This window comes from Coenobita brevimanus, chromosome 92 (assembly GCF_032717465.1).
Source record: "Coenobita brevimanus isolate Jiangsu-jjx chromosome 92, ASM3271746v2, whole genome shotgun sequence".
In the NCBI taxonomy this organism is placed as follows: domain Eukaryota; kingdom Metazoa; phylum Arthropoda; class Malacostraca; order Decapoda; family Coenobitidae; genus Coenobita; species Coenobita brevimanus.
The window spans coordinates 22,035,740-22,063,517 of record NC_137045.1 but is presented as its reverse complement, the minus strand read 5'-3'; the positions used below and the strand labels follow the sequence as shown (position 1 = coordinate 22,063,517).

The following is a 27,778-nucleotide window of genomic DNA, read 5'->3' as shown; positions in this document are numbered from 1 at the left end:
TCCTGTACTATAAGTCTTTCCTAAGTTGGTTTAACTGTATGGTGTTAACAAGAATATAATAAAGAAGACGTCATCTGACTCAGTGGACTGGTGGCCTGATAGACAGATAGGTACATAAAGTTAAATGAAGGAAGGAAGTGACATGAATTGATTAATGACAATGGGTGAAGTATAGAATGGAATTAAATTTGGTGATAAGGTTATTGCATGATGATAATGCTAAAAGAAGGAACTGCAACAGAATAAACATAATTTATTAGTAGGGAATCTTCCTCTAATCCCCTTTGCTCTATCATTCCTAATTCCACACAATGATCCTAGTGCTGTCGGTAAGAATTAATTTAAACCCACTTCACCCCCATCTCACCTTGGCCACATCCCTAAGCCGCTCATCAATCTCTTCAGTGGTGAGGTTGGTGAGGGCGTCCATGTCGAGTGCTAGCCAGGGCGCCATCTCTCTGACGGAGGCCTGGGCGGTAAGAAGCATCCCTATCTTGAATTGGTCCCCGACAGCTGACAGGTACTCAAGCTTCGCGGCTGCATTGTACTCCTCAACCTCCTGCTGGGTCGGCATTACAGCCTGGGAGATCGAAGTCTGTGTTGGTGGTGTTAAGGAGACGGGCAATGCTGATGGTGGTGACAAAACTGGACTAGACAGAATGTATGATAGACATGGAGTAAGGGAGTCCATTGGTCGGAAGGTGGAAGTGATCGTGCTTAGATGTGATACACATAGAGAATAGACGTGAATAGGGCGGTGGACAGGATATATGCGACTGAGCTTGAAGGTGGGAGGAGGAGTGAAATGTCAAGATGCCGATGACTGGCTATAGGAAACAAATGTGAGAGAGGAAGTATGGAAAATAGCAAGCTAACGAACTGGAAAAGGACTCTGGGACACAAATGTGTGAGAAAAGGAAGTACCGCATGGAAGATGAGCAAGGAAAAGAAGTGGCAAAGAAATGAAATGAAATGATGAAGTACGTATGCAAACGCAAATGACGAGGAGTTGAATGTCTCTCTCTCTCTCTCATCTTTACCGCGTATCTCGCATTGTATCTGCCACTACTACATCACTCCCACCGGCTTACCACCCACCTCAACCGTGCTGACGTTAACTTCGGTGTAGGTTCCAAACTTGTCCCATATCTCGCAGTAGATGGTGAAGGAGCCTATGGGCAGAATGAGCTCCGTGTCTGGCTTGCTGCTGGCGATGATGGTCCGCTTCAGTCGCTCACCTTCTGTTTCCTCGTACTCTGGTGGAAGGAGGCGGAAAACGGAGATTGGTCGAAGGGTGGAGGGGGTTCAGGAGGGAAGGGAAGGGAAGGGAAGGGAACGGAGGGGAAGGGAAGGGAAGAGAAGGGAAGGGAAGGGAAGGGACGGGAAGAGAAGGGATGGAAAGTGGATATTAATCAAGAGGTGTAAGTGGTTCAGAAAAGTAAGGAAGGAATGGGAAGGGATGGAAAAGGGAGATTGATCAAAAGGTGTGGGTGGTTCAGAAAGGAAGGGAAGGGAAGGAAATGAAAGGCTGTTCAAGAAGGGCAGGTGTGGTTCAGGAAGGATGCTGTGCGTATAAAGGTACGGAAGATTAACTCTTTGGCTGAGCAGGGTTTCTAAATGCTTAATAAAACCGCATATCTGTCTGTCTATCTACGGTATATAATAACAATCTACCACTGTACTATAAGACTTATCCACATTGTTATAACCCCTCAATACTTCCGATTTCTATCTTCAGATTAAAATTGTTCGGAATATGTGAGAAACGTGAATATCAAAATACAGCTATCGTAGCGACAGGGCTAATAGTGATAGTGAAGCCGATGAGAGACATTTTGAAAGTGATGCTAAGGAGACGTCTTGAGGGTCACTGGACATGATTCTGCAAAAAAAGAAAAGAAATTAGATGATAGAATAATGTTACTTGAGAGGTGGTCCATGTGGAGAAATGGAGCCAGTGCAGCAGGGTACTAGATGGAAGTAGGTACAGTACAGAATAATTAGGGAAACAGTGGCTGCAATAGTTACTGAAACTTTGATATAACAAATAGATACTAATTTAAGCCCCCATGATAACATGGCTTTATTAAAGCCTTGGTTGGGGCGGTTTTCATCAATGGAAAATTTCATGTAGTTTTAATTTTAGATGGAGAAGAAAATTTCATGAGGGATACTTTATTTATTACCGATTTTCCCCCCCTTTTTTTTTAGGGACGCACTTACCGTTAGCGCTACTTTTTTGTTAAATTGATTATTCTTATTTCTAGCCACCTTTATAGTAGCTGCAGCGAGAAATGAACGCTGTGGTGGGGCAGCCGGTCATCCGGGGATTCCCCCACTGTAGCCATATCCACATGTCACCGACCATAGAGGTAGGATGTCACCGACCATCGGCCACCGCTGCAGCCCCGCTCCATGATCCTTACCCTGTGTCTCTGGCTTTCTCTTTCTCTCTCGGTTTCTATATAAACTGGTGTATTTCCGAAACTAATTATGAAATTATTATGACTTTTGTTCCACACCACCACTGAGGTAAAAATCAAGGAGAGTTTTCTGTATAAAGGTTTCCCCCCCTTGTCTGAGGGCAGGTCAGTTCTGGCGAGTGTATAATTAAAGGTCAGGCGGAGGTATCGGCAAGGCCGCACTCCCCCGCTCATATGCCACATTTAGGAGGGGGGGGAAACCTTTATACAGAAAACTCTCCTTGATTTTTTACCTCAAATGATTGATTGGAACAAAAGTCAAAATAATTTCATAATTAGTTTCGGATACACCAGTTTATATAGAAACCGAGAAGAAAGAAAGCCATTTGGGTAGGATCATGGAAGCGAGACTACAGCGATGACCCGAAATGGTCGGTGTTTTCATGTGGATCTTGAAAGCTACAGTGGGAGAATCCGGTCAGTCACCTGCCCCCACCACAGCGTTCATTTCTTGCTGCGGCTACTATAGTTTGAGACGATAAGCCTATGATGGCTAGGTATGCTCCTTCGCACACATTAAGGTTATGATATCAGCTTACTTTATTTTTTGCACTGGTCACATGGTGCCACACAGCCTTATTTGTTTGCATTTATTATGGGCAGTTTTAGTAAATGGTGAACAGAACTAGCTTTTAGTAGTTATTTCTGAATGCAAAGCTAAGAAAACTGAAGTATTTTCTTTTTGCGTCAGTTTTTTTTCACGTTAATCAATTCTCGAGATACATGAAAACGTCATTACAACATCCATAAATCAGCTACAGTGACGTATACTGGGAATTGGTGTATTATAATTTCCATCGTTGTAATCTCTTTCATTATTCAATACCGATTTCATTGTCGATTCTGTTAAAGTCCTGAACCCACCAGCATGAGTACTGCTGTAAGTTATTCAGCCCAGGAACGTCCCCTCAGGTGAATGGTTCCAAGAGTCCTCGCCCTCGTACTTGTTCTGGTTTGCTTCCTGAATCCATGGATTTTACACACACACACACACACACACACACACACACACACACACACACACACACACACACATTCTATATGCTATGACGTATGGTTGTGAGGCCCGGAAACTGAATAAATCGATGGATGATCAACTAATCCGTTCTCAGAAAGCAATGGAAAGGTTAATGTTGGGAATATCTTTAAGGGACAGGAAGAGATCAACTTGGGTGAGAGAGCAGACAATTGTCAAAGACATTACAGAAGTTACAAAAGAGCAGAAATGGAGGTAGGCAGGCCATGTAGGAAGAATAAGGGATAACCGATGAAACAAGAAGCTGACTGACTGGACACCGAGAGATTGTATGCTTAGTAGAAAAAGGCCAGACAGGAGGTGAGGAGATGAGATAGAGAAATATGCGGGAAAAACGTGGCAAAGATTGGCTCAGTCAAGGAATTAGTGGAAAAGGTTGGGGGAGGCCTTTGTTCATCAGAAGACTTGTAATTGCTGATATTGATAATGATATGACGATGATGATGATGATTTCAACTATATATATACAGATTATAAATATAAATAAATAAATAATATATATATATATATATATATATATATATATATATATATATATATATATATATATATATATATATATATATATATATATATAAGCGCTGATGTTAATCTAGTCACAGCAATATAGTTTGCAGCGACATACAAACACATGCACAAACATACACACACATATCTACTGGTCAGTCTATCCATTTATCTATCTTTCTGTCTATATCTATCAACATATAAACAGCTATGCTTCCTCCTAAGGGACTCCCATAATGGGATTGGGTACGGTATAGGTAATGTTTTTCTGTGGGACGGCAGTTTTACCTAAATACCCAGACCAACTAATTGCTTGTCAGCAGTTGTTGGAAACTACTGGTACACAGAAATCAGTGACGTGTAGTAAGACTTGCAGTATGAGAGATTCTCTGCTGAGACTCTGTGCTTGTGGCTGAATTCCTGCCTATTGGTGGTCGGGTTGTAACCAAACTTTTAGCCATACACAACCCTTATACAGTTCGAGCATAGCAACAAAACGTACGGAAAGTGGAGAAAGATCTACTAACACGCAGATGCAGATGGATAGTGCCAGAAGTGTACTACAAGTCAGTATGCGTATCATACACACGGACATTTGCGTACTTAAACTGGTAAGTGTAATAATTTCAGCAGCTGTACTGTGGTATATGTGTGCACTTGCAAGTTGGTGTCTGAGATGTCTTAGCTGAATATTATTATTATTATTATTATTATTATTATTATTATTATTATTACTATTATTATTATTACTGCCGCCAACGAAGTTGGAGGATGTGCTGTATTCATCAGCGTTTGTCTGTCTGTGGACAAGTTATCTCAAAAAGTTTGTTGCTGGATTTCAATGAAATCTGCTGCATAGGTAGGCACTGGGTCAAGGAAGATTTTGAGGTGTATCCAGACTCAGATGCAGGAATATATCATAAATTTTAACGGCGTCCGCGGAGGGTAGCCTTCAGTGAGATTGTGTAACGAGGGAAAACTAAACCCTAGAATCAATTGCCTCCGTCAACAATGTGAAGCGGAGAGTAGTTCATAACTCCTAAATTACACTGGCGTTGACGGTGGTATGCGCTCTCTGAGTGCTTATTAGTTACTTATGTATCTTGCCCTGCCGCCAACGAAGTTGGAGGATGTGTTGTATTCATCTGCGTTTGTCTGTCTGTGGACAGACAAACGCAGTCAATTTCCTGAGGCTTGCAGTCCTACATGCCACACACCCTCAGAAGTTACTAAGTATCGTAACAAAACCTGAGTACTGGCAGTAGAAAACTGCTCAGAAATTTATGTACAGAGAAGAGGTTGACCTGTAATGCATTTTCACACGTGTGTTTACCTGCGAATACAAATGTATTCAAGAAATACTTGTGTTTAGGATAAGCAGGTGTTCTCATGGACACCTGGATACTCTTACAGATTTATTCTCGAAGACACACGCGATTATGGGTGTACAGATCCATGTATGAGGAAATGGAGAGATTCGCCAAAATAAGAATTAATCGCAGACATGCTGTTTTTGCCATATTTAAAAGTCAATTTCATTCTTACTTTCACTTAACTTGCACTTGAGTCACAGGGTGGTTATGCCGGACGGGTAAAATGACTATGTATTACTCCTTTGCTTGGAAGTCTTCGAGTTGAAAGAAATTAAACATACTTATTCACAGCCAGGAACATATAATACGGTTCAAGGTCTGTTTGTAAATTGAAATCAGTATTGCAGCAGAAGGGAAGTCAAGTAATAATCAAGAAAGCTCTGGAGTTTTCTTGGCTTTGGATGAAAATTTTCGACCTTAACCTTTTTTCATCTTTATTTGCTTGGCTAACTGGAACGGGTTGTTCGGTTGCAAGCAAAGCAGAAATCAATGTAAAGTCAAGCAATTCTGATATTTAATTCTCACTAAAACATCCTAATAGATGAGCTCATAAAACCAGAACATAAGCTTGCACAACATTTCATCTCTTTTATCTCCCACTCTCCTCCGCTGGTTAATATTCTTAAGCTTAGTTGGGTTTGGTATGGTGCTCTGAGCATATTAATCGCTAAACAGGAAAGCGGCGGACATATCCTACGTGTGGCTTAGATGAAGCAGGCGAACTTTTGCCTCTGTTTGTACTCACGAAAGTATGTGTAGTGGTCAACGCCCGCCTCCTCAGGGTCGTCCCAGTCCTTGCACAAGACCTTAAAAATGTCCACCATAGCCCTGCCCTTCTGAGGCATCACTAGACAGCTTCCTCCCCTGGGCGGCTTGTTAAGTACCAGAGTCATCACGTACTCGCCTGGGGGGTAGAGAGGAACCTAATGATGTCACCAAAAAAACAGTCAAGAGCAGCTGCAATGGGCGGAGGTGCATACCATGAAAAATGTTATGTGCAGGTGTGCTCCACTGACATACCAAAGGATTAATACAGTTCGAGTTGTCCGAAGAAGATTAGTGTTTTGAAATAAATGTATGTAATAAAAACAGTTCTTACTATTGATAAGACAGAAAATGTCATAAGTAAGTGATTTGTGCATCCTCATAACAAAAGAACAACTTATGTGGAATAAGTCCCACAAGCATTTTGCAGTATCCATCGTCTGTGGTGCCATATTTTTTTTCGTCTGAAATATGCACCGAAACATTTTTGATCGAGTGTAAACAAACGTGGTTATTAAGGGGATGTAAGATGAAACCTTAAACAGCAGGTCGTATGAGGATATCTTTGATATTTCTTGAAAGAAAACTAAAAGCCAGCGCTGTCGCAGTTTACAACACAGCAACACGATAAAATTATAAAGAAAATGAAAGTTTACAACATACCAACATAACAAAGTTAAAAAGAAAGTAAACACATGAAAATGACTAGTGTATGATAAAGGCCTGATTGACTGTGGAGATAATTTAGTAACAATGTGAAGGTACAAAAACAGCAATGATGAATGTGGAGTCTCTATCAAGGAAAGGAAATGACAAGATCAGAGAAATATATAACTACAAACGCCTTTTGATGCAAAATATAACAACAAAATGCCAGCTGATTCATACACTGTGTACTAATTTAAGATGTTCTACAGCTAAGTTCAAAACAAAAGATTAAGCACAGATGAATTCAGAAGTTCCTGGTAGAAGTTTCAGTTACCAGCCGTGGCAGAGAGAGACGAAATTAATGTAACGCCACAGACTAACCACTACTAAGACTTGTTTCAGATGTTCAGCTATATTTGCTTTGACTTGCGGAAACTCAGAACTACTGCCAAATCTTACTCAGTATTCCACCCTCTGAATCACGGACTTGGAAATACAATATACTGGATGGTCCATATATTGCGCATCCAAATTTTCGTAGATTGTGGGGATGGCTCAGTTAATGTTACCAGTGTCTACGTGTCTACCCGTATCACTTTCTACTTAACCCCCTATATGCTTTGGCGTCTACTTTCTTACGTCGTCTGATTGCAGGTTTGCTTACTAACCTCATGAAACAGCCACCATTTCCGCACTCCTCAACAACAACTGGGTCATTCCTGCAACATACAAGACTGAAGAGAGCAATATACAGATTACCTTGTATACTAAAGAGACAGGAACAGAAACCTTGGGAAGTGAACTTAAGCTCTATTGACCTTGACCTGTTATGACCTGACTGACCTTTGGCACCACCCGGGACGCGGACTTTGAGGGTCAACTTGTACTTCTCGAGGCCAGGATTGAGCAGGAAGAGGTCGCTGCTGAGGGCGATGTCACGTGAAGTCTTCCCCGTCGGTATCACTGCACAGGTGGCAGGTATGGTCAGTCAAAGGTTGTTGGGGAATAGAGTGGATGACATTTAGTTTTGCCCTTAACAACATTCATTCATTCATAATCTAATCCAGTGTTGCCCCATGAGGAGCGTTGAAGAGAGACTTTCCAAATTAATTAAGTGGCACAATCCACTCACAAATATATAATTCGGTATTATCACCTTCATCTTAATCCAATTATCCACATTTACATGATGATAGGGAGATTAAGGGAACGGCTCCTTGATCTCACAGGGCACATGGGTCTGAGTAAACCCAAATAAAATCTCCCTATCTCTATTAAATTGTAAGAGGTACGAGACTCTGCAACACAACTGGTGGGTGGTGAGGTGGCAATATTTATATGCCAGTACAAGCAGGAAGGGTTTTAATCCCCCGCTTTCGCCCCTCCTAGCCTCCTTTTCAACTTCACACTTTGTACTGTAGGATGTACGCAGCTGCTTGCATTGTAAGTGCTGGATGGTTGAGTCGCCACATTCATAAGAGAATACATAGCAGAGAAAGCTGTGAATAGGATACTTAGAGAAGTAGTACACTGGGCAATAATGATACTGTGTGCTGGGGAGTGGATTGTCAGTGGCTATGGTATTGTACGAGAGTATGAGTACCCAAGAGTGAATGATGATGATTCTACAGTTAATGCTGGGATGCATCAGAGGCCTGTACTATTGTTTAAATGTACTTAAGGCACTGCTGAGTGACTTTAACACTGACCCGTCCTGGAAGCTGTTGTATGACTTCTGAGAACTAAAGGGAGGCCACAGAGATATAGGAGGTTGCTAAACATGGAATGGAGTTTAGGGGACAGAAAGACACTGGATAAAATGAAGTTGACGATCACTCAAGAAGGTGATGGCACTGTGGTGGCAGAAGATGAATGGTCATGTGATATGTGTCGCAAGGATGTTAGGAGTTATTCAATTCTATGTAATGTGTACACAATATATGCAGTGGTGTCAGAGGCAAGCTGTGGGATGTGGTCGGCTTCGAGCGTATAGTGTGTAGCCACTCTATAAACGTGAGGAAAGGGCTATACCTGATAGGCTAGACTTAACGGATGAATCTATATGGTATGTGGAGGTCTGTTATCTGGGTGATATGATCTGTGCTGAGTGGGTGTAAGTGGGTGTGAGTGAGTGTTAGAATCTGGATGTGGAGGGAAGAAGTTTGGGGAATTGTTGCTTCTTTTGAAACTGAGGGGACTCTCCCACTACAGTGAGGGGAAAATGGTAGGCTATATGTGTATGTTTATTGAGACGTGTAATGTTTTTTGATGATGAAAACTGGGCAGTAATGGAGGAAGACATCCTCTTTTACTATCCAGTTCTGTCCTTTACTATGTAATCGCAGAGATGGAGATGACATGATGGATGTGCAGCGCATCCCTCACTGCAGAGCTGCAAATTAAAGTGTTGCGAATGAGCAGCTGAGAAGTCGGCTGGGAACTGAAGGTACAGGAGATGTGATGCAAGGGGGAGACTGGGGTGGCTTGACAATGCAGAAAGAATGGAAGACCAGCTACAGTACTGTAAATCAATCACTCGGTCTATACTTTAGCAGACTTATTAGTATATTTAATTAAACCTTTCAGCTGAACCATCAAGACGCTCAGAACTGAATCCGTTTTGTTATGCATCACTTCAGGATGAATACGGCAATGTAATGTGATCTCGATAATTACGTAATCATCGCTTTATACTTCTTTACACTGATGACTGCTGTTTCTTCTGATTACCAGTACTACTAGGCGACTTATTCAGCTTCGGGCGAACTTTCGAACTGAAGATCATGAAATAAACTCCATTAACTTATTTTCTACTCTGGCACTTCTAATTTAAAGGTATTCTCCACCAGGCTTGACCTTACATGTGCAGCTTTCATCTGATATCAGTTAAACACTATACGTTACCACTTGAACTTCGCCGAAAATTTCCTTATCTCCTTCTTCAGTGCTGAGAAGTAACAAGATATAATACTTGGAAACGGTGCTAGTCACAAAAATGTACTGTGTAAGGATGTAAAGCCTTATTTTCCCACTAAACTATTCGAAATATACTGTAGTATGACGACAAGGATGAGATGGAGGGATGGAGTGAGGAGGTATATGGGAGGGGAGTGTGAGCTGGGAGCAGGGCAGTGAAATGGAGGGGGACATGGGGGCGATTTGTTTGTGGCCACCCCTTACGGGATTACGGCGTCTGGCAATAAATACGATACATTCTCATTATAACATGCCATTTTGACATTCTCTCGTATCTCTGACTGGGGTAAAAATAATATGGTTGTTTTTAATGCATCTAAGACTCAGTTCTTACACCTATCAACCCGACAAAATCTTCCACAGGTATACCCACTAGTGTTTAATAATATTCAGCTAAATCTTGCATCATCCTTGAACATGCTTGGGGTTTCATTTACTCGGGACTTATCTTGGAAAGATCATATTACATCTCTTGTAAAATCTGCTTCCAAGAGATTGGGTGTGCTAAGCCGACTCCGCTCTTTCTTTACCCCTGCACAATTGTTGACTCTATACAAGGGTTTTATCCGCCCCTGTATGGAGTATAACTCTCATGTGTGGGGAGGCTCTCCACATACAGCTCTTCTCAATAGGGTGGAGTCAAAGGCTTTTCGTCTCATTAACTCTCCTCCTCTTATTGACTCCCTTCAACCTCTGTCTCTTCGTCGCACTGTTGCATCTTTATCTCTTTTCTATCGCTACTTTAATGGTCACTGCTCCTCTGAACTGTCTGCTTGCATTCCTTCACCTCTACGACGGGTGCGTAGCACCCGTCTGGCAGCAAACTCTCATCCCTTTTCTGTCCAACTCTCTAATGCAAGAGTTAACCGTTACTCCCAGTCTTTCATTTATGCAACAGGTCAGCTCTGGAACTGTCTCCCTCTGTCTGTATTTCCTGCTGCCTATGATCTCCAGTCTTTCAAATGCAGTGTGTCCAGGCATCTCAAAATGATCGGATCTTGAATTTGGCTCTCTATTGTATTTTGTTTTTCTCTTAGAGGGAACTGTTACTGCGGGCTCATGGCCTTTGGTTCCTTCTTCCTCGCATAAAAAAAAAAAAAAATTCACACTAAATTGCCAAAAGTTGCATATCAAAGTTACATTAGTACCAACACGGCTACCAGGGCCCTTTCCCCCCTACTGTATTTACAGAATCAGTTGTATGTAAAAAGTTGTCATTTTGGAACACATCTTTTGTAATCGTAATTAGAACTGTCCGAACGCTTAAGCACTCCTCACCAGGTGGACATGGGTCAGGAGCTAAGGAGCCTCCACCACCTCCTCCACCTGACCCTGGTGGTGGGGCAGGACAATCCCTCTTCTCTACCACCCTATGGCCGTCGGTGGAGGTGATGGTCCACTCGTACTGCATGTCGTCGTGGCAGTAAGCGGTGCACACGCTGGAAAGGGCTACTCGGGACGACGGGTTCACAAGTAGCCCAGAAAAGGTCGGCTGGCAGAGTTTTGGGTCCGCACACCTGAAAATGTCATTACAAGTTACAAGATGGTAATGTACAAAGTAAGTTATAGGGTGTGCGAGAAGGGTGAAGGTGACTGTGATGGAAAGGACAAGAAACTGTGGACTATAAAAATTAATCCCTTAAATCCTGGGTCTTAATTTAGCTTAATTTTGCTGTTATTAGACGGTAACTTAGGAAAAGCTTATTAAAACTATAATCCCACCAATTCGTAATGTTCATCCTAAGCAAGAACACATAAAAAACGACGACATCAGAATTCAAGGGGTTGAAAGGTTAAATGGAGTTGAAGAACATATCTTATTTCAAATTTTGGTTAGAATAAAGAAAATCACACATACAGTACATAACCAGGTTTTGTTTACAGACGACCATTTGAACTGAAACATTCATTCAGATTCCTGCTGCTTTCACTTGTACGCTGAAATGACACATTTCTAATAGTTTTACTCCTTCAGTCCGATACTCATATGTCTTATATCTGTCGGACCCTCCCAGGCAGGGCCGGCTTTAAGCTAATTGGACCAATTACTCCCAATTGGGCCCCGCGCCTAAGGGGGCCCCGCGGTAGGGAGCTAGGGTAGGCCTAATCTACTGTAGTCTTGTCAAACACACAACAACACATTGCCACATACTGTACACCTAACACCACATTGCAGGTTTTACAGAGAACTATGTACTTCTCAAAGGTGATCTACACATTTTGTCTGTTTACTCCTAGGCTTATATATATGCAACTTTACATTAAAATGTAGCTTAAATCTATTTGGTCCATTAACTCGCATGCACTTTTTTAAGTGCACATTTTCATTGCTTTCCATTCTACTATAGAAACATAAAAGTCTATAACAGACTTTATTTATATCTCTATGATTCTACAGACCTTGGCTGTGAACCTGGGGGCCCGACAAAAAAATGTCCCAATTGGGCACCGCAGCTACCAGGGGCCGTGGCTAGAAACGCCTGTCACTGAGTTCCAAAGTTGGTGAGTTACTGAGGGACTAATTATCTTACTTCAGCCAGCCAAGTGCCCAGAACACCCATGCTGTTGTAACGTGGGATTCCTCTGTCACGATTCTGTATAAGTTCTGAAAGTTTAAGAATTTGTGTTTAATTCTGGAACGTGTAGGCTAGAGGAGGCTGAAAAGTGATGAGTTTGTATCGGAAAGGGAAATGTGATGGGTTACTTTGGGAAAGGGGACAACACTGATAAACTTTCCTGTAAGATGCAGTCCTCAAGACATTTAGTTTTTTATATTTTTTTCCAAAATTTCAGCTTAGTTTGGGTAAACTTTGGTTGGTTAGGTTAACTTTGGACAGACCCAAGTTTGAGTTTTGGTAGGATATTTCTCTCGTGAGTTTGTAGGTAAGTCTTGGTGAAAAACTTTGTGCTGGAACAACTGTTTGGGAGAGACAGGTAGATAGACTGAAGGGTAGATGGACAGATAAACAGACGAACAGACAGGCAGACAGATGAATACAGACATAGGTAGATAGATAAACAAAGAGACAGGTGGAGAGATAGATAAATGGATGAATGAAACATACAGGTTATGTCAGGTGAATGGAAGGAAGGATACATAGATAGGGAGATGCATGTGTTGGTAGTTAAGAGATGAGTGGATAGACAGACTGACTGATAGACTGATAAACAGATATAGTTAGATCGATAGATAGATTGATGGACAGATAGATGGGCAGACAGATACAGAAAAACGAGTGAATGAATGAGCAAATGGATGAATATATGGGTTGTGAGAAATGGGAGAAATGGAGTTCCCCCTAGCTAAGCCCTGTATTGGACTATATAGCCCCGCTAGGGTTACAGGAGGGAGCTACCCCTCCCGGCACGGCAGCCCAGGCGAGGCTCGAACTTGCAATCCCCCGATCACAAGTCCAGCGCGCTACCACTGTGCTACCGCGCCCTCCATGGGTTGTGAGACTGTGTGACAACTCTATTACACACCGAGATGAAATGACAAGCTTCACCAGACTATCCATTCTGTCTTGAGTTTGAAAAGAGAACTATAATGCTGTTTGGCCGGCCCCTCAACTTTTAAAATTAGTCCTTTCAGGGTCCGGCAGGGAGAAGCGTGGCTGTTCTAGTTTATAACTGCTATTTCTCACAATTTTAATTCAGCTTTTAACAGACTTACTGAAACGGAGAATTCAGATTTAGCCTCCAATACCGTTTTGACTGCAGGACGTCTTCCCAAAACCCCCCAGCCCCCCCAAAAAAAAGTCTCTAAGCTTCATCGAACTTAAAGGGTTAACAATTTGGACTTCACTGCAACAAACCTGACTCCACTCCAACAAACCAGATTTCACAGCAACAAATTAGACTTCACTGCAACAAACTGGACTTCACTGAGAGAAACTAGACATCACTGCAACAAACAAGACTTTGCTGCAACAAACAAGACTTTGCTGCAACAAACTAGAGTTCCTTGCACCAAACAAGACTTCACTGCAGCGAGACCACTGCAACAAACAAGACTTCACTACAACAAACTGGACTTCACTGCGACAAACAAGACTTCATTCTAACAAACTGGACTTCACTGCAACAAACTGGACTTCACTGCGACAAACTGGACTTCACTGCGACAAACTGAACTTCACTGCAACAAACAAGACTTCACTGCCTCACAAAGAACTTCAGCAACTTCACTGCCTCACAAAAACTTCCAGGATATCGCTGCTCCACAAAACTTCAGACTTTACTGTCCCAGAGAAAAATGATCAAAAGGAGGAGGAGGAGGAGGAGGAGGAGGAGGAGTGCAACACCTGCGTCCACCAAATGATCTAAGGGCCGAACATCTGACTCTGCCCTGTGACCCTGACCTTGCTGATTGGTCTCAAAATCAAACACCTCCATTCTTGCTGGACCCTTAACATTTCTGCCAAGTTTGGTTAACATGTGATCAAAACTGTATGAGCTGACCGTGTCCAGTGACCTTGACCTCTGACCTTTCCCTGTGACACTGACTTCTGCCTGCTTGATCTTAAAATCGAATCCCTTTATCCGTTCCGTACCCCCAATCCATCCACAAAGTTTGGTGTACAGTAGATCGGATGAAAATGGTTTATGTGGACCTTGACCTGTGAACTTCTTGGCTGATCATCAACATTTCCATCGAGTTTGATGCAAATGAAATAAAAACAGCATTAGTCATTTTGTTCGCACACAGACACACGAGTCATATTTTGCCTTTGCCCTGTGACCTTGACCTTTGATTCATTTCGTTTCGTTTTTGAAGGCTCCAACATACTTGCATGCATCGGCCTTGGTCACCTAATGGCGGCTCTCTATGTTGCACGATCCATGGCAGCCTCCCTGTTCAGTCCCTTATCCCTGAGGTCACACTTAATGACCTCGTCCCACGTCTTTCTCGGTCTACCCCTCGCAACCCCACCCCCAATATTAACACTTCTCACATTCTGCACCCAATTATCATCCCCCATCCTCTCCAAATGCCCAAACCATCTCAGTCTACCTCTCATCATTACATCACCAATACACTCCAGTCCCATTCTACCTCTCAACCCCTCCATCGTAAACCCAGCCCCCACCCAGACCTTGCACGCAGGGACGAACTGCACATCCACCTAATCATTGTCATTTCTTTACGTCTGAGCCTGCGAATATCCTCTTCCTTTACTGCCTAGGTCTCACTACCATACAGCATCACACTCGTAACACATGCTGCATACAAAGACCCCTTAGCACGTGGGGAGAGTCCTCTCAATGTCAGGAGAGGCAACAGTTCCCTGACCTTCTTCCAACCACTTCTCATCCTAGCCACTGAGCTAGCTCCAGTCCCACCTCCAGCACATAACATGTTTCCCAAATAACAAAACTCTTCCACACACTCAAGAGACTCACCAGCAAGTTCAATCCTTTCACGCCTGACAATCTCCACCTGCTCTCCCCAACAAGCCACAAACATAAAATCAGCATTATCTCGCAGTCTACCTCTAATACCACTACATCTCTTGTGCACCACAGCACAAGATGGAATTACTTCCCACGCCCTTGTGGCAAACTGCACATAGCCAGTCTCCCTCTTCTGACTGCACAGCCACCAACCGTACATATCACTTTTATCTGCATTTACCCTTAAGCCCTTGTGCCCCATACCATCTCTCTACTTCGTAAATCTTTCTTCCACCTCCCTTTCATTCTCTGCAATCAACACCAAATCATCAGCATACAACATCTCCCACGGGAGTCCGTTTCTGAAGTCACGTGAGAAGGCTTCAAGTACCAACATTCACAGAAAACTCATCACTCAAATCTCCATTCACTCATACCTGGGTGCGAGCACCCACATACATGGTCATAACCACACTAACCAGCCACTCCTCCAACCCAAGCTTTCATACACACACACACACACACACACACACACACACACACACACACACACACACACACACACACACACACACACACAAAACGTCCAGAAAAACATGACACCCTCTGTTACTTTGCAAGCGGTGGCATAAAAAAAAAAAAAAAAAAAAAGAGACCACTGGTGCACAGCCACTCACACGATGCTGATGGCTGGCGGGGCGAGACGCATGACCTCCACCAGGATCTTAGCCAGGGCAAAGCGGGTGTCTCTCTCCACCATCACCATCATCTCGTAGGTCCGGTCCGCCTCGCTCAGACTGGCAGTGTTCAGTACCAGGCGGCCTGCAGTCAGATCTAGGGTCCCTGTGGTTGTGTGTGAGTGCATGGGTGAGGGAGGGACGGGGGGCCATATTTTAAGTTGTGCAGGAAACTTTGTAATATCATTTCCTAAGCAATATATTGTGTACATCTTAAGTTAACACTGTTTTCTGTGTTATTTATATCGTTTTAATATCGACACTGATGACATTAATAAATATAAGAGGATATTAAAATGTACCAGTAATATGCAAAATGGATCACTAAGGAAGGGATGTCACGAAATCTCTAAAGCTGCTTAGATTACGACCCTGGGAGACAAGAAAACTGCAAGGTATCGCCTCCTAAAATCAAGTAGGTCTATCCATTTCTGAAACAGCTGACACACAGCTGGGGGCAAAACTTCATTTAATATTTCAACTCTTGTGCTTCTCAGTTCCTCTCATGGCTAATAATCCTACTGGGGTGCAATATACACAATAAATCGCTAAGGAAGAGTGATACGAAGCCTCCAGTAAAATTCAGAATACGACCCTCAGCCCAGTTTCCTTGTTCTGCCTCACCTGGACCCTTATCGAAGCAGCCCCCATTGCTGGAGGAGAGGATGGAGTATGGTTCGGGAATCCTCTGGGTGTTGTAGGGCGTGAGGCGGCCGTCAGCGTCCGTGGGGTGCTCCTCATCAGTGTCCGTCCGTCGGCAGAACCACGTGCAGTTGAGATCCTGACCCGAATTCACATACAAACTTGTCATGAATTCTAACTCGTAACTCGTAATTTATTTTATAGAAAGAACAAGAGACATGGAAAGAGTCATTATTTTCCCTCCCATGTCCTTCCTACTAAACAAATCTTAAGATGAATAGTATCGTGTAAGTTAAGATTTATTTTTTGCAGGAGGGAGAAAGAACAGTAGTGTGTAGAGTTTTCCAGTCACTTGTTCGTCCTGCAGAAACAAATCAGAATTGCGAGAGAAAATGGCATTACATTTTGAAAGTGGTTCCGGCCTCAGGTAGGTTTGATACACTTGTTGTAGTGGGGAAGGAAGCTGACGGGATATACATTGTTGAAGTACTAGCTCCAAATACAGAGGCTTCAACTATCGGCCTCTGCAAATAGGGCAAGAACGCATAACTAACTTAAATGCCTGCAACTGTTAAAAAGTTGTTTCAGGCCACTCTGATAGATGCATTATCGCTTACAGAAACTCATAACTGTTGTCACAATGGCCATACTGTGCCACCCACTGTAGCATGGCTTGTGAATTCTATCTATCCATTGCCAAACGCCTTAATCCCGTAAGTGGTGGCCACAAACAAATCGCTTCCATGTCGCTCTGTCCCCCGCCATTTCACTGCCCTCCCCCCAGCCCACACACCCCTCTCATATACCTCTCCACTCCATCCCCCCATCTCATCCTAGGCTTCCCCCTTCCTCTCCCCCCCCCTCCACCTCACCCACAAACATTCCCCTTGTTAGTTTCTCATTCTCCATCCTCTCCACATGGCCAGACCATTTCAAAGTATTTCTCTCTAACGCTTTCTATCACATCCACATCCACACCACAACGCTCCTTCCCTTCCTCATTTGTCAGTCTGTCTCTCCATGTAACTCCACATGCTCCTCTCAAATAACTCATTTCCACCACTCTCGCTCATGACTTGTGTCCTTCCAACAAGGTCCAAGCTCCGCCCTATATTGTCCTTCCTTGTATTACCTACTCTGTTACTATTGTGCTCTGTTCTTCTACATTATTTTCCCTCGGCCAAATTTGTCCTGACTTGTGATGGCCTACCGTAGCGTCGGGCCAGTCAGGGTCCTGGGAGTACTGTGCTGGGTCAAGGTCAAGGATGCTACCGTAACCCCGGCTGACCTTGGTCATGCCACCCTTGATGATCACAGCCTGCAGGGGACTCTTCTCCACCTGGGGAAAAGGACAAGTACAAGGAAGTTGGTAAATGTTAATGTAAAACAGAGACACCTGATTTTGGTTTGTGCCACAATAGGGACATGCATACACACACACTTTGAAAGAGTGTTCCATGTTTCCATGGATCAGTCTTATTCACCTGACTGCTGTCCATACTACACTGTCTTCTGTAGCATCCCTGCTAAATCGTCAAACACTGATATTCCTTCTCAGGACCTAATCCGAAGCTTTCCTGTGCGAGCCCTCTTCTTGCTCAAGCGTCCACTTAATTCTGCCACTGAAATATATTATGAACAGGAACGAGCAGGCCTTTTAACATTCGTGGAGGTCAGTTAGTTAAGCAATAAGCAACATTATCTTTCTTATATATCTGACCCGGGACAAGACTAGTCAGTCCTTCCCCTGAGACCCAGCAGTCCTCTCAAGCACAACAAATGGCCGCACATACACCCACATGCCACAGTATGGGACCTAACACTGTGCCGTCCATACTGAATCCTGCTGGGCTATACCATTCAGAACTGTTGAGACAGTATCAGCGGGTTTGTCTACATGACGTGTTCGTGAGTACTGCGGAAGACCAACAACTGATCAACTTATTAGGACTATTTTCATGTATTATGAGCCTTCAAACTGTTTCCTTACCCAGTCTAATATTGATAACATGACCTTACGTGCAAATGTCCACACTTCTAGCACATAATAATAATAATAATAATAATAATAATAATAATAATATAAATTAATAATAATAATAATAATAATAATAATAATAATAATAACAATGATAATAATACCACCACCAACAACACTAATAATAGAAACAGTTACCAACAATTTGACCTTTCCAGTAACACGTGTGCTTGGAGTCCCTGCTGTACAAGGGAAACAGGATACCCAGCGTCCTGCCTCACGCCAGTTAAGATCCTCTACGACACGCACAGCAAATGGGAAAACTTGTGTTCTTTCTCCCTTAAACGTTAATGATAAAAGTGGAAGAAAAAGCAGTAAAAAAAAAAAAAAAAAAAAATGGATGGTGCGGATAAAAGGTGTTTAGATCAACGATAACATGAATATACTAAATGAGATTTACGCGAAGGTGATGGAAGTAGACGTCATTAAGTGCTTAGCTGAGATGCACATTTTTATAACTTTAGGCCTTTGGGCTTGTGGCCGGTTATTAGCTCATTATCCTGGATACAAGACCACTGCATCATCAAGGTTACCACAGCCATTTATGAATGTAATGGTAGAAAAAAAAAAAAGAACTGAGCCAGGCAGACGAAGTCAATGGTCATTTTTGTACAAATTGTATCTGCGCGTGTGTCTGTGTCGAAAACTCAGATCTCGGAAACTACTGATTGTAGAAAGAAAAGTTATTAATAAAATTTGTTAAGAGTCACAACCTGAGTTCACATGTCACTCCACCAGCACTGGGAGTCACCCAGGATGGATACATAAGGCAATAATCCAATTTTCATTTAACAGTATTATTACAGTCTACCTGGCTCACAGGTGACGGGTAGTCTTGTTTATATCTATAGAGTACCTTAATCCCGCAAGGAGTGGCCACAAACAAATCACCTCCATGTCACCCTGTCCTCCGCCATCAGGTTGACCTCTCTCCAACTCATACCTTCTTCACTTATATAGCCTACTTCCCCACCCCATCCCTCCATCTCATCTTGTCTCCCACTCTTCTTCCCCTCCACCTCATTCATATATAGTACATTCTCCTAGTCAGTCTCTCATTCCCCAATTTCTTCACACGCCGAACAGTCTCAAATACTTTCCCTAATACATTCATGCACATTCACATCACCAAAGCAACGGTCCTTCACTTCCTCAACTGTCTGTCTCCCTTCAAGGAACTCCACACGCTCCTCACACATAACTCATTTCCACTGCTCTCACTCTTGACTTCTGTCATTTCAACAGACTCCAAGCTGCACATTCAGAATGATAGAGTGCAGAACACGATACTAGAGTGCAGAACGCAATACTATCATGTAACGACTTTCTTACTTTCATGCTCCCTTCCTTGTCCTTACACTGTTCTTAGTACCTGTAACCTTTCTTTCCTGCTGTACCCTTTCTTGCACTTCATCCTCTAAACTTCTAGCTAAACACTTCAAGACATTTATTCCTCATTTCTGACCATTCGGCATCACTACTTACTTCGCGACTTAATTTCTCTCCCTCCTCCCCCCCCTCTCTCTCTCTCGTTTCGTTTCGTTTCGTTTTTGAAGGCTCCAACATGCTTGCATTCGTCCGCCTTGATCACCTAATGGCGGCTCTCCACGCTGCTCGATCTCTGGCAGCTTCACTATTCTGTCCCTTATCCCTTAGGTCACACTCACTGAACTCGTCCCAGGTCTTTTTCAGTCTACCTCTCGCAACCCTATCCCCAACATCAACACTTCTCACTTTCTGCACCCAATTATCATCCCCCATCCTATCCACATGCCCAAACTATCTCAATCTACCTCTCCTCATCACAACACCAATACACTCCAGTCTCATCCTGCCTCTCAACTCTTCCATCGTAAACCTAGCCCCATCAGGTCTCACACTCAGGGACGCACTGCACATCCACCTAATCATTGTCATTTCTGTAAGTTTGAGCCTGCGAATATCCTCTTCCATTACTGCCCAGGTCTCACTACCATTCAGCATTACACTTCTAACACATGCTGCATACAAAGATCCCTTAGCACGCAGAGAGAGCCCTCACAACATCAGGAGAGCCAACAGCTCCCTGAACTTCTTCCAATTACTCCTCACTCTAGCCACAGAGCTAGCTCCAGCCCCACCTCCAGTACATAACATGTTTCCCAAATAACAAAACTTCCACACACTCAAGAAACTCACCAGCAAGTTCAGTCCTTTCACGCTTGGCAATATCCACATGCTCTCCCCGACACACCACACACATGAAATCAGCATTATCTCGCAGTCCACCTCTAATACCACTACACATCTTATGCACCCACTTACCACAGACACTGCACAAGATGGAATTACTTCCCACGACCTTGTGGCAAATCACACATGGCCTCTCCCTCTTCCTTGACAGTACCTCCACCAGCCCTAGATACCATCACTTTTGTTTTATCTGCATTTACTCTTAAGCCCTTGTACCCCATACCATCTCTCCACTTCCTAAATCTTTCCTCCGCCTCCCTTTCATTCTCTGCAATCAACACCAAATCATCAGTATACATCTCCCACGGAAGTCTATTTCTGATGTCACGTGAGAGGGCTTCCAGTACCATGAAAAACAAGGGGATCAAAACTGACCCTTGGTGCACACCAACATTCACGGAAAACTCATCACTCAAATCTCTATTCACACTTGCCTGAGTGCGAGCACCTACATACACGGCCATAACCACCCTAACTAGCCACTCCTCGATCCCGTGCTTTCTCATTGCCCACTTCACCACCTCTCTGAGGACTGTCAAAGGCCTTTTCCAAATCAACAAAAACAAAGTACAGTTCCCTTTTCTTTCCTATATATTTTTCCTGAAGCTGTCGAACAATGATTATGGCATCACTGGTCCCTTTGCCTGGCATAAACCCTTTCTCTATTCATACCTTCTAGAACTCTCTCCATTACATTCATTATCTGATCTAAAAGCTTTATACCTCTATAATTTCCCCTTTCCAAGGCACTACCCTTCCCCATGTACACATTTACTATTACGCTCTTCAGCCAATCATCTGGGACAACACACTCATATATAATCGTATTTATCAGGTCAGTGACTAACCTCACTCCTATTTTCTCCTGAGGCTATCAACACTTCAGCAATCAACCCAGACACACCTGCTGCCTTCCCCAACGCTCACAGAAGCAGCGTCAATCAAAGGCCAAGGGCCAAACACTGGATCTGCGTCCTTCCCAGTCCCAGTCAAACTCCTCATTAAACAACCGGTTGTAATGTTCTCTCCATGCCTCTTTAATTTCCCCACTGTTCACCACTACTCTTCCTTCATCATTCTTCACACACTGCTCCCGTATGATACCTCTGTTCTTCCTCCTCATCTGATCTGCCACCGTAAATATCATATTCTTCCTTTCCACATGATTTAGGTTATCAAATAAAAGACTCTGTGACTCGACTTCGCCCTGTAAACCTCTTTTCTAGCCCTACGCTTGGCGGCCAAGTGCTCCTCTCTGTTACCACCCTTCTTCTACTCACGGAAAAGCCTTATTTTCCCCTTAACTGAAGCTTTTACACCCTCCTCCCACCATGTTACTTTATGTCTTAGTGGGCCTCACTCAAGAGGTTGCTCTTGAGGGCTCTGTACTGTTCATTAACACTTCTGTCAACATCTCCCTATTCAGCCACCACTCTCCTCTTCTCCATACAGAAGGTGTTCCTTGCCGCTTGTTTTTTCAGCTTCCATATTTTCCTTCTAGGTACATATGTCCTCTTTTCACCATCCATTCCTTAAGCACAAAGTCACATATCAGTAACTTGTGTTGCTGCACACACTCCTCGCTCCCTATAACTTTAACATCCCTCACCAACTTCCTCTCAGCTCTCCTGACCAGGATATAGTCTATCTGGCTGCTATTTCCCCCAGACTCGGATGTAATCAACCTACTCTCTCCTTTCCTAAAATGTGTGTTGCACACAATCCTGTTCATTGCCTCCCCAAACTCGAGGATCCTTTACCTTTCCTCATTTCTTGTACTATATGCACATCCCCCATGTACTCCTTCATATCCTTAAGCTGCTTCACATACATGACTAATTAAGTCTCCTCCCAGAAATACAATCTCTTCATCTCCCATACCACTTACGTATTAAGCCATCCCAAAATCTACCCTCTCTCTCTCTCTCTCTCTCTCTCTCAAAAAAAAAAAAAAAAAAAAAAAAATCTAAAGTTCTGTCTGTCTGTCTCTGACTGTCTGTCTGTCTGTCTGTCTGTCTTTCTCTCTCTCTCTCTCTCTCTCTCTCTCTCTCTCTCTTTCTCTCCTATAATATATATATATATATATATATATATATATATATAAATATATATATATATATATATATATATATATATTGTTACATAGCCTATGATTTCATCATCCTTTGTGTAATTTTAACGCACAGTATGCTGCATGTTTGATCACGAGCGTGTTCTGCCTCAGTCCCCCCCTTCTACCGTTATAGTAGAGTAAGTCGTTCTCTCTGTTGTCCAGAGCGGGATTGTCAACTCTATGTCCCCATGGCTTCATTTGCGCGTCCTTATTACAAGTTGTATCAAGCTCTCCTGGCTCCTATATAATGAGCTCAGTCTCTGCATCATTGCCACTTAGATCTGCTCCTCATTTTGTTCACATTTCTGTCCTCCCCTGTACAGATAATATTATTGTGAGTGCTCAAGAAGTCTCCAACCATCTAGCAGCTGTGTGTAATTTGAGTATAACTGTTGTTGCATTTTTTCTTGTACTGTATAGCATAAGTTTAATTTGTAGGCCTAGTGAAGTTTTTGTAATTCGTGTTGGGTTTTATGTCAGTCATTTTTGATAATAGTTTGTATCTGTAATAATTTATCTGGCATTCACTGAGTATTATCTGGTATCTCATTTTATCAGGGCTGACTTAGATAAAATTTACTCTTGCTAATTTCGTGTTAATAGAGGCTATTGCAGTTAACCATATATTTAACCTGTTTTTGCCATTACATTATCCTTATGAGTCCTGAATGTTTTGTTGTTAATTTAAGCATTAAACTTTAACTTGTAATTTTACCTAACTCTTTGTTTTGAACCTGGAACTTTACGGGACAGTAGTGACTCTTCGTATTCTCACTTAAAGTGTACATTATCTTTCTCTGTTCCGTAACATAAATTTGGCGACCTCATATCAGGATATTCAGGATATTATCATAAGGATATTGTTTGATATTTTGTGACTGTGTTTTTCATGATGGCTACTATTTCTACACTTGATGAAGCCAAAGATTTTTTGTCAAATGTGCAAACAGTGTGTGATATAGAAAACAGAACAAAGAATGAACTTAAGCTTGTTGCTCAACAATTGGGAATTGCAGTTCACTCTCATCATTCTAAAGATCAAATTGTTGGCATGATTAATAAAAGCTTGTTTAATGTAACTCCTCCAAATGAGCAAACGCAGATTGAATTAGCTAAGTTACAGCTAGCTCTGCAGGAGGCTAAGGCTAAGGAGGCGGAGTCTCGTGTTAAGGAAGCAAATGCTCGTATTGAAGAGGCACAGGTACAGGCTCAGGCACAAATTGAACTTGCCAGGATTCAGGCAGACCATGAGTATCGCATGAAACAAGGTGGAACTGGATCATCTAGCTCTGATGATTTTGATGTGGCTAAAAATGTTAAACTTGTCCCTCCTTTTAATGAATCTGATTTAACAAAAGTATTTTCAGTTGTTTGAGAGGGTAGCTACAGGTTTTAATTGGCCTAAGGAGTATTGGCCAGTACTCCTTCAAACTGTTCTCACCAGTAAAGCTCAAGTAACTTATGCATCTTTGCCTCAGGATCAGTCTGATAATTATGATGTAGTTAAGAGCTTGATTCTTAAGGCCTATGAGCTTGTTCCTGAAGCCTATAGAGTAAAATTTAGGACAACTTACAAGCAAGATAAGCAATCCCATGTTGAGTATGCAAAAATCAAAGAAGATTTGTTGGAGCAGTGGTTAAATTCTAAGAATGTGGATTCTGATTTTGACAAATTTAAGCAGATGATTTTGCTGGAGGACTTCAAAAGGTGTATTTATAAAGATGTAAGCCTATATCTTGATGAGAAAGAATAGATAATTTGTCTGATGCTGCAGTTTTAGCTGATGAGTATGTTCTCACTCACAAGAGATATTCTAGAGAAAAAGGGAAAGCTGAGTAAGTACGTTGCCTCTACTCAGAGTACAGGTAACAGGAAGAGAATAAGGATGATGTTTCTCAGGAAGTAAATACCAGCTTCACCTCTAGATTTCAGAAAAGTAAATGTACTTATTGTAGTAAGCTTGGTCATACTACGGAGAGATGTTTCAGGAGACAGCGTGATGTGAACAAAAAGGAGTCTTTAAATATTCAGTCAATTGGTCTAGTGTCCACTCTTGAGAGTTCCCAGAATTCTTTAACTGAGTTAACTGAACCTGCTTTGAGGGGTAACTTAAATTCTCATGATGGAGCTCCTCTTTTGAGCAGTAACGTGGGTGACACTCTCAAGAGTTCATGTGCTAATTTCCTGTCTGATGGATTTGTCAGTCCTCTGGACAGTAATGACAGGAAATCAGTTAAAATATATCGTGATACAGGTGCTTGCCAATCCCTTATGCTGACCAGTGTTCTAGGCTCTAATTTTAATTCCTCTGATGAAACTGTAATCTTACAAGGTGTAGGGAATAATTACTTCTCTGTTCCTCTGTGCAGAGTGAATTTAGAGTCTGGTTTTGTTAATGGTTCTGTTATGGTTGGGTTGGTTGAGACACTCCCAATGTCAGGTGTAACTTTCTTACTTGGAAATGACATTGGTGGAAGTCAAGTGTGTCCAGCTCCTCAGTTGTCTAGTGAGCCAGTGGCCGTGTCCCGGGATTGTGATGTCCCTGATGTGTTCCCTGCATGTGCTGTCACTAGGGCTAAGTCTAAAGTTACTGGTGATTTAGAGGATAATGATGATGATGATGTTATCCTAGCTGACACTTTTCTTGCTAATTTGGACCACTCACCAGATGAGGCAGTACCCCGTAGTGTTGATAATTTGTCTCGTCAAGAGTTGGTTGAGTTGCAGGTTGCTGACCCTGAGTTGAAAGGTCTAGCTAACTCTGCTTACAGTGAAGAAGAGTCAGCCGGTGCTTCTACTTGTTATTATGTAAAGTCAGGAGTACTTATGAGGAAGTGGAGACCCCCAACAGCATCAGCCGACTGTGAATGGGAGGTTGTACATCAAGTTGTCATCCCTCGTGTTTGTAGGCAGGATATCATTAGAGTGGCTCATGATTCCAGTTTGGCAGGACACCTTGGAGTGAGGAAGACTGTGGCACGCATTTTGAAACACTTCTACTGGCCAGGTATCTTCAGGGATGTTTCCTGGTATTGTAAGTCTTGTCACACCTGTCAAGTTGTGGGGAAGTGTAATCAGACCGAAAAGGTTGCACCTCTATAGTAGGACTCACGCACGTTTGCGGCTGTGGTGTGGTCCGCACCTGTGTACAGTGTTGCCACGTTTTCTATACCGTTATCTCTCTCTCTCTCTCTCTCTCTCTCTCTCTCTCTCTCTCTCCTGGCGGGAAATGTGAGCCACCCTGAGTACTTTTGATTCTTTTATAAGTTATTTATAATTGTGCTTTCATCTGTTAATTTGGTTTTGTTATATTTAGTAGTAGATGGAGTGTCAAAGTTACTGTCTGCTGAGAGGTTTGTTACGTTACTGATTCATACACCCCGACGTAGTGGGGTGTGGGTGTAGGTGTGGGTGGGAGTGTGGATGGGGGGTTGTTGGGGTGGTGGTCCAGGGGAGGGGAAGTGTGAAGGGGATTTGACCTGAGACACCCAGGAGGGATTAAGAAGGGAGGGAAGGGGAAGGGGGCTGGATTCACCTACCACATGGCGGGAAATGTGAGCCACCCTGAGTACTTTTGATTCTTTTATAAGTTATTTATAATTGTGCTTTCATTTGTTAATTTGGTTTTGTTATATTTAGTGATGCCGACAATGCATTCAATGCATGCCCCTCTCCTGCCTCTCTCTCTCTCTCTCTCTCTCTCTCTCTCTCTCTCTCTGTAGGGAAGCTATCTGTCAGTGCTGCCACTCACAAGAATTATATGAATTATTTCTTTTACTTTGGATATTGGCATATTTCTTCTTTTTTCAGGCTCATTCTATTATATCCATAACTGTAATATTATTAACCACCCTAAAACTACGCTAAAAAACATTAAAAGTGACTGCTATTTCTTTTAGCAACACTGTACAATATGTATGCCATGTTTCTGTGTTACTGTATAAATATTTTATGCATAATTAGATTACTGTTGATTCATCCATCAAAATACACAAGTGTAAGTTTTATTCATCTGAATTTATCGAATTTGTGATGCCTTGTACATAAATAGCTTCCGTTTCACATCGCAAGTTGAGGAAACGTGGCACCATTGTAAACAGGTGCGAGCCACACCACAGGCGCTTACGGGCGCAAGGCCGACTATAGTTCCCATTCCTCCTTTTGAGGCGCCTTTCACCCGTGTGTTGGTGGATATTGTGGGCCCTCTTCCTAAGACTTCTTCAGGATTTTCTTATGTGTTGACCATGATTGATATGGCTACTCGTTATCCTGAAGCCATTCCACTTAGAAATATCTCAGCAAAGAACGTGGTTAAGGAAATGCTGGGGTTCTTCACAAAGTTTGGTCTGCCTAAGGAGGTACAGTCAGACCGAGGAAGTAATTTCATGTCGAATGTTTTCAAGCAGTCTCTGAAAGAGTTGGGCATCACCCAGATCACGTCTTCAACTTACCATCCCCAGACCCAAGGAGCGTTGGAGAGATATCATCAAACACTCAAATCGATGCTCAAGAAATACTGTTTGGAACATCAGAAAGACTGGGATAAAGGTCTTCCATTCGTTGTGTTTGCTGCAAGAGAATCTCCAAATGAATCACTGGGCTTCTCACCTTTTGAACTACTGTTTGGCCATGAAGTAAGAGGACCCCTTAAGCTACTCAAGGAATGCTGGCTGTCGGAGGAAGATGACGTCAACCTGCTGGAGTATGTGATGAATTTCAAAGAACGGCTGTCCACTGCTTTACAGCTGGCGAGAGAGAATTTAGGAGCTGCTCAGGAGAAGATGAAGACTTGGTATGATAAGAAGTCCAGGTTACGCCACTTTCAGCCAGGAG

The 27,778-nt window shown here is 42.7% G+C and overlaps 1 protein-coding gene across 1 annotated transcript in view; it reads right to left on the bottom strand.

The window, feature by feature from the left end:
• The window catches only part of LOC145412163 (uncharacterized), a 147,205-nt gene that overhangs the window by 93,674 nt on the left and 25,753 nt on the right, over positions 1 to 27,778 (bottom strand). Inside the window, 8 exon segments of the mRNA XM_080282097.1 lie at positions 368 to 580; positions 1,099 to 1,256; positions 6,145 to 6,303; positions 7,656 to 7,775; positions 11,067 to 11,305; positions 15,860 to 16,025; positions 16,544 to 16,700; positions 17,772 to 17,900. Of these exon segments, the coding sequence (XP_080138223.1) occupies positions 368 to 580; positions 1,099 to 1,256; positions 6,145 to 6,303; positions 7,656 to 7,775; positions 11,067 to 11,305; positions 15,860 to 16,025; positions 16,544 to 16,700; positions 17,772 to 17,900 (1,341 nt within the window).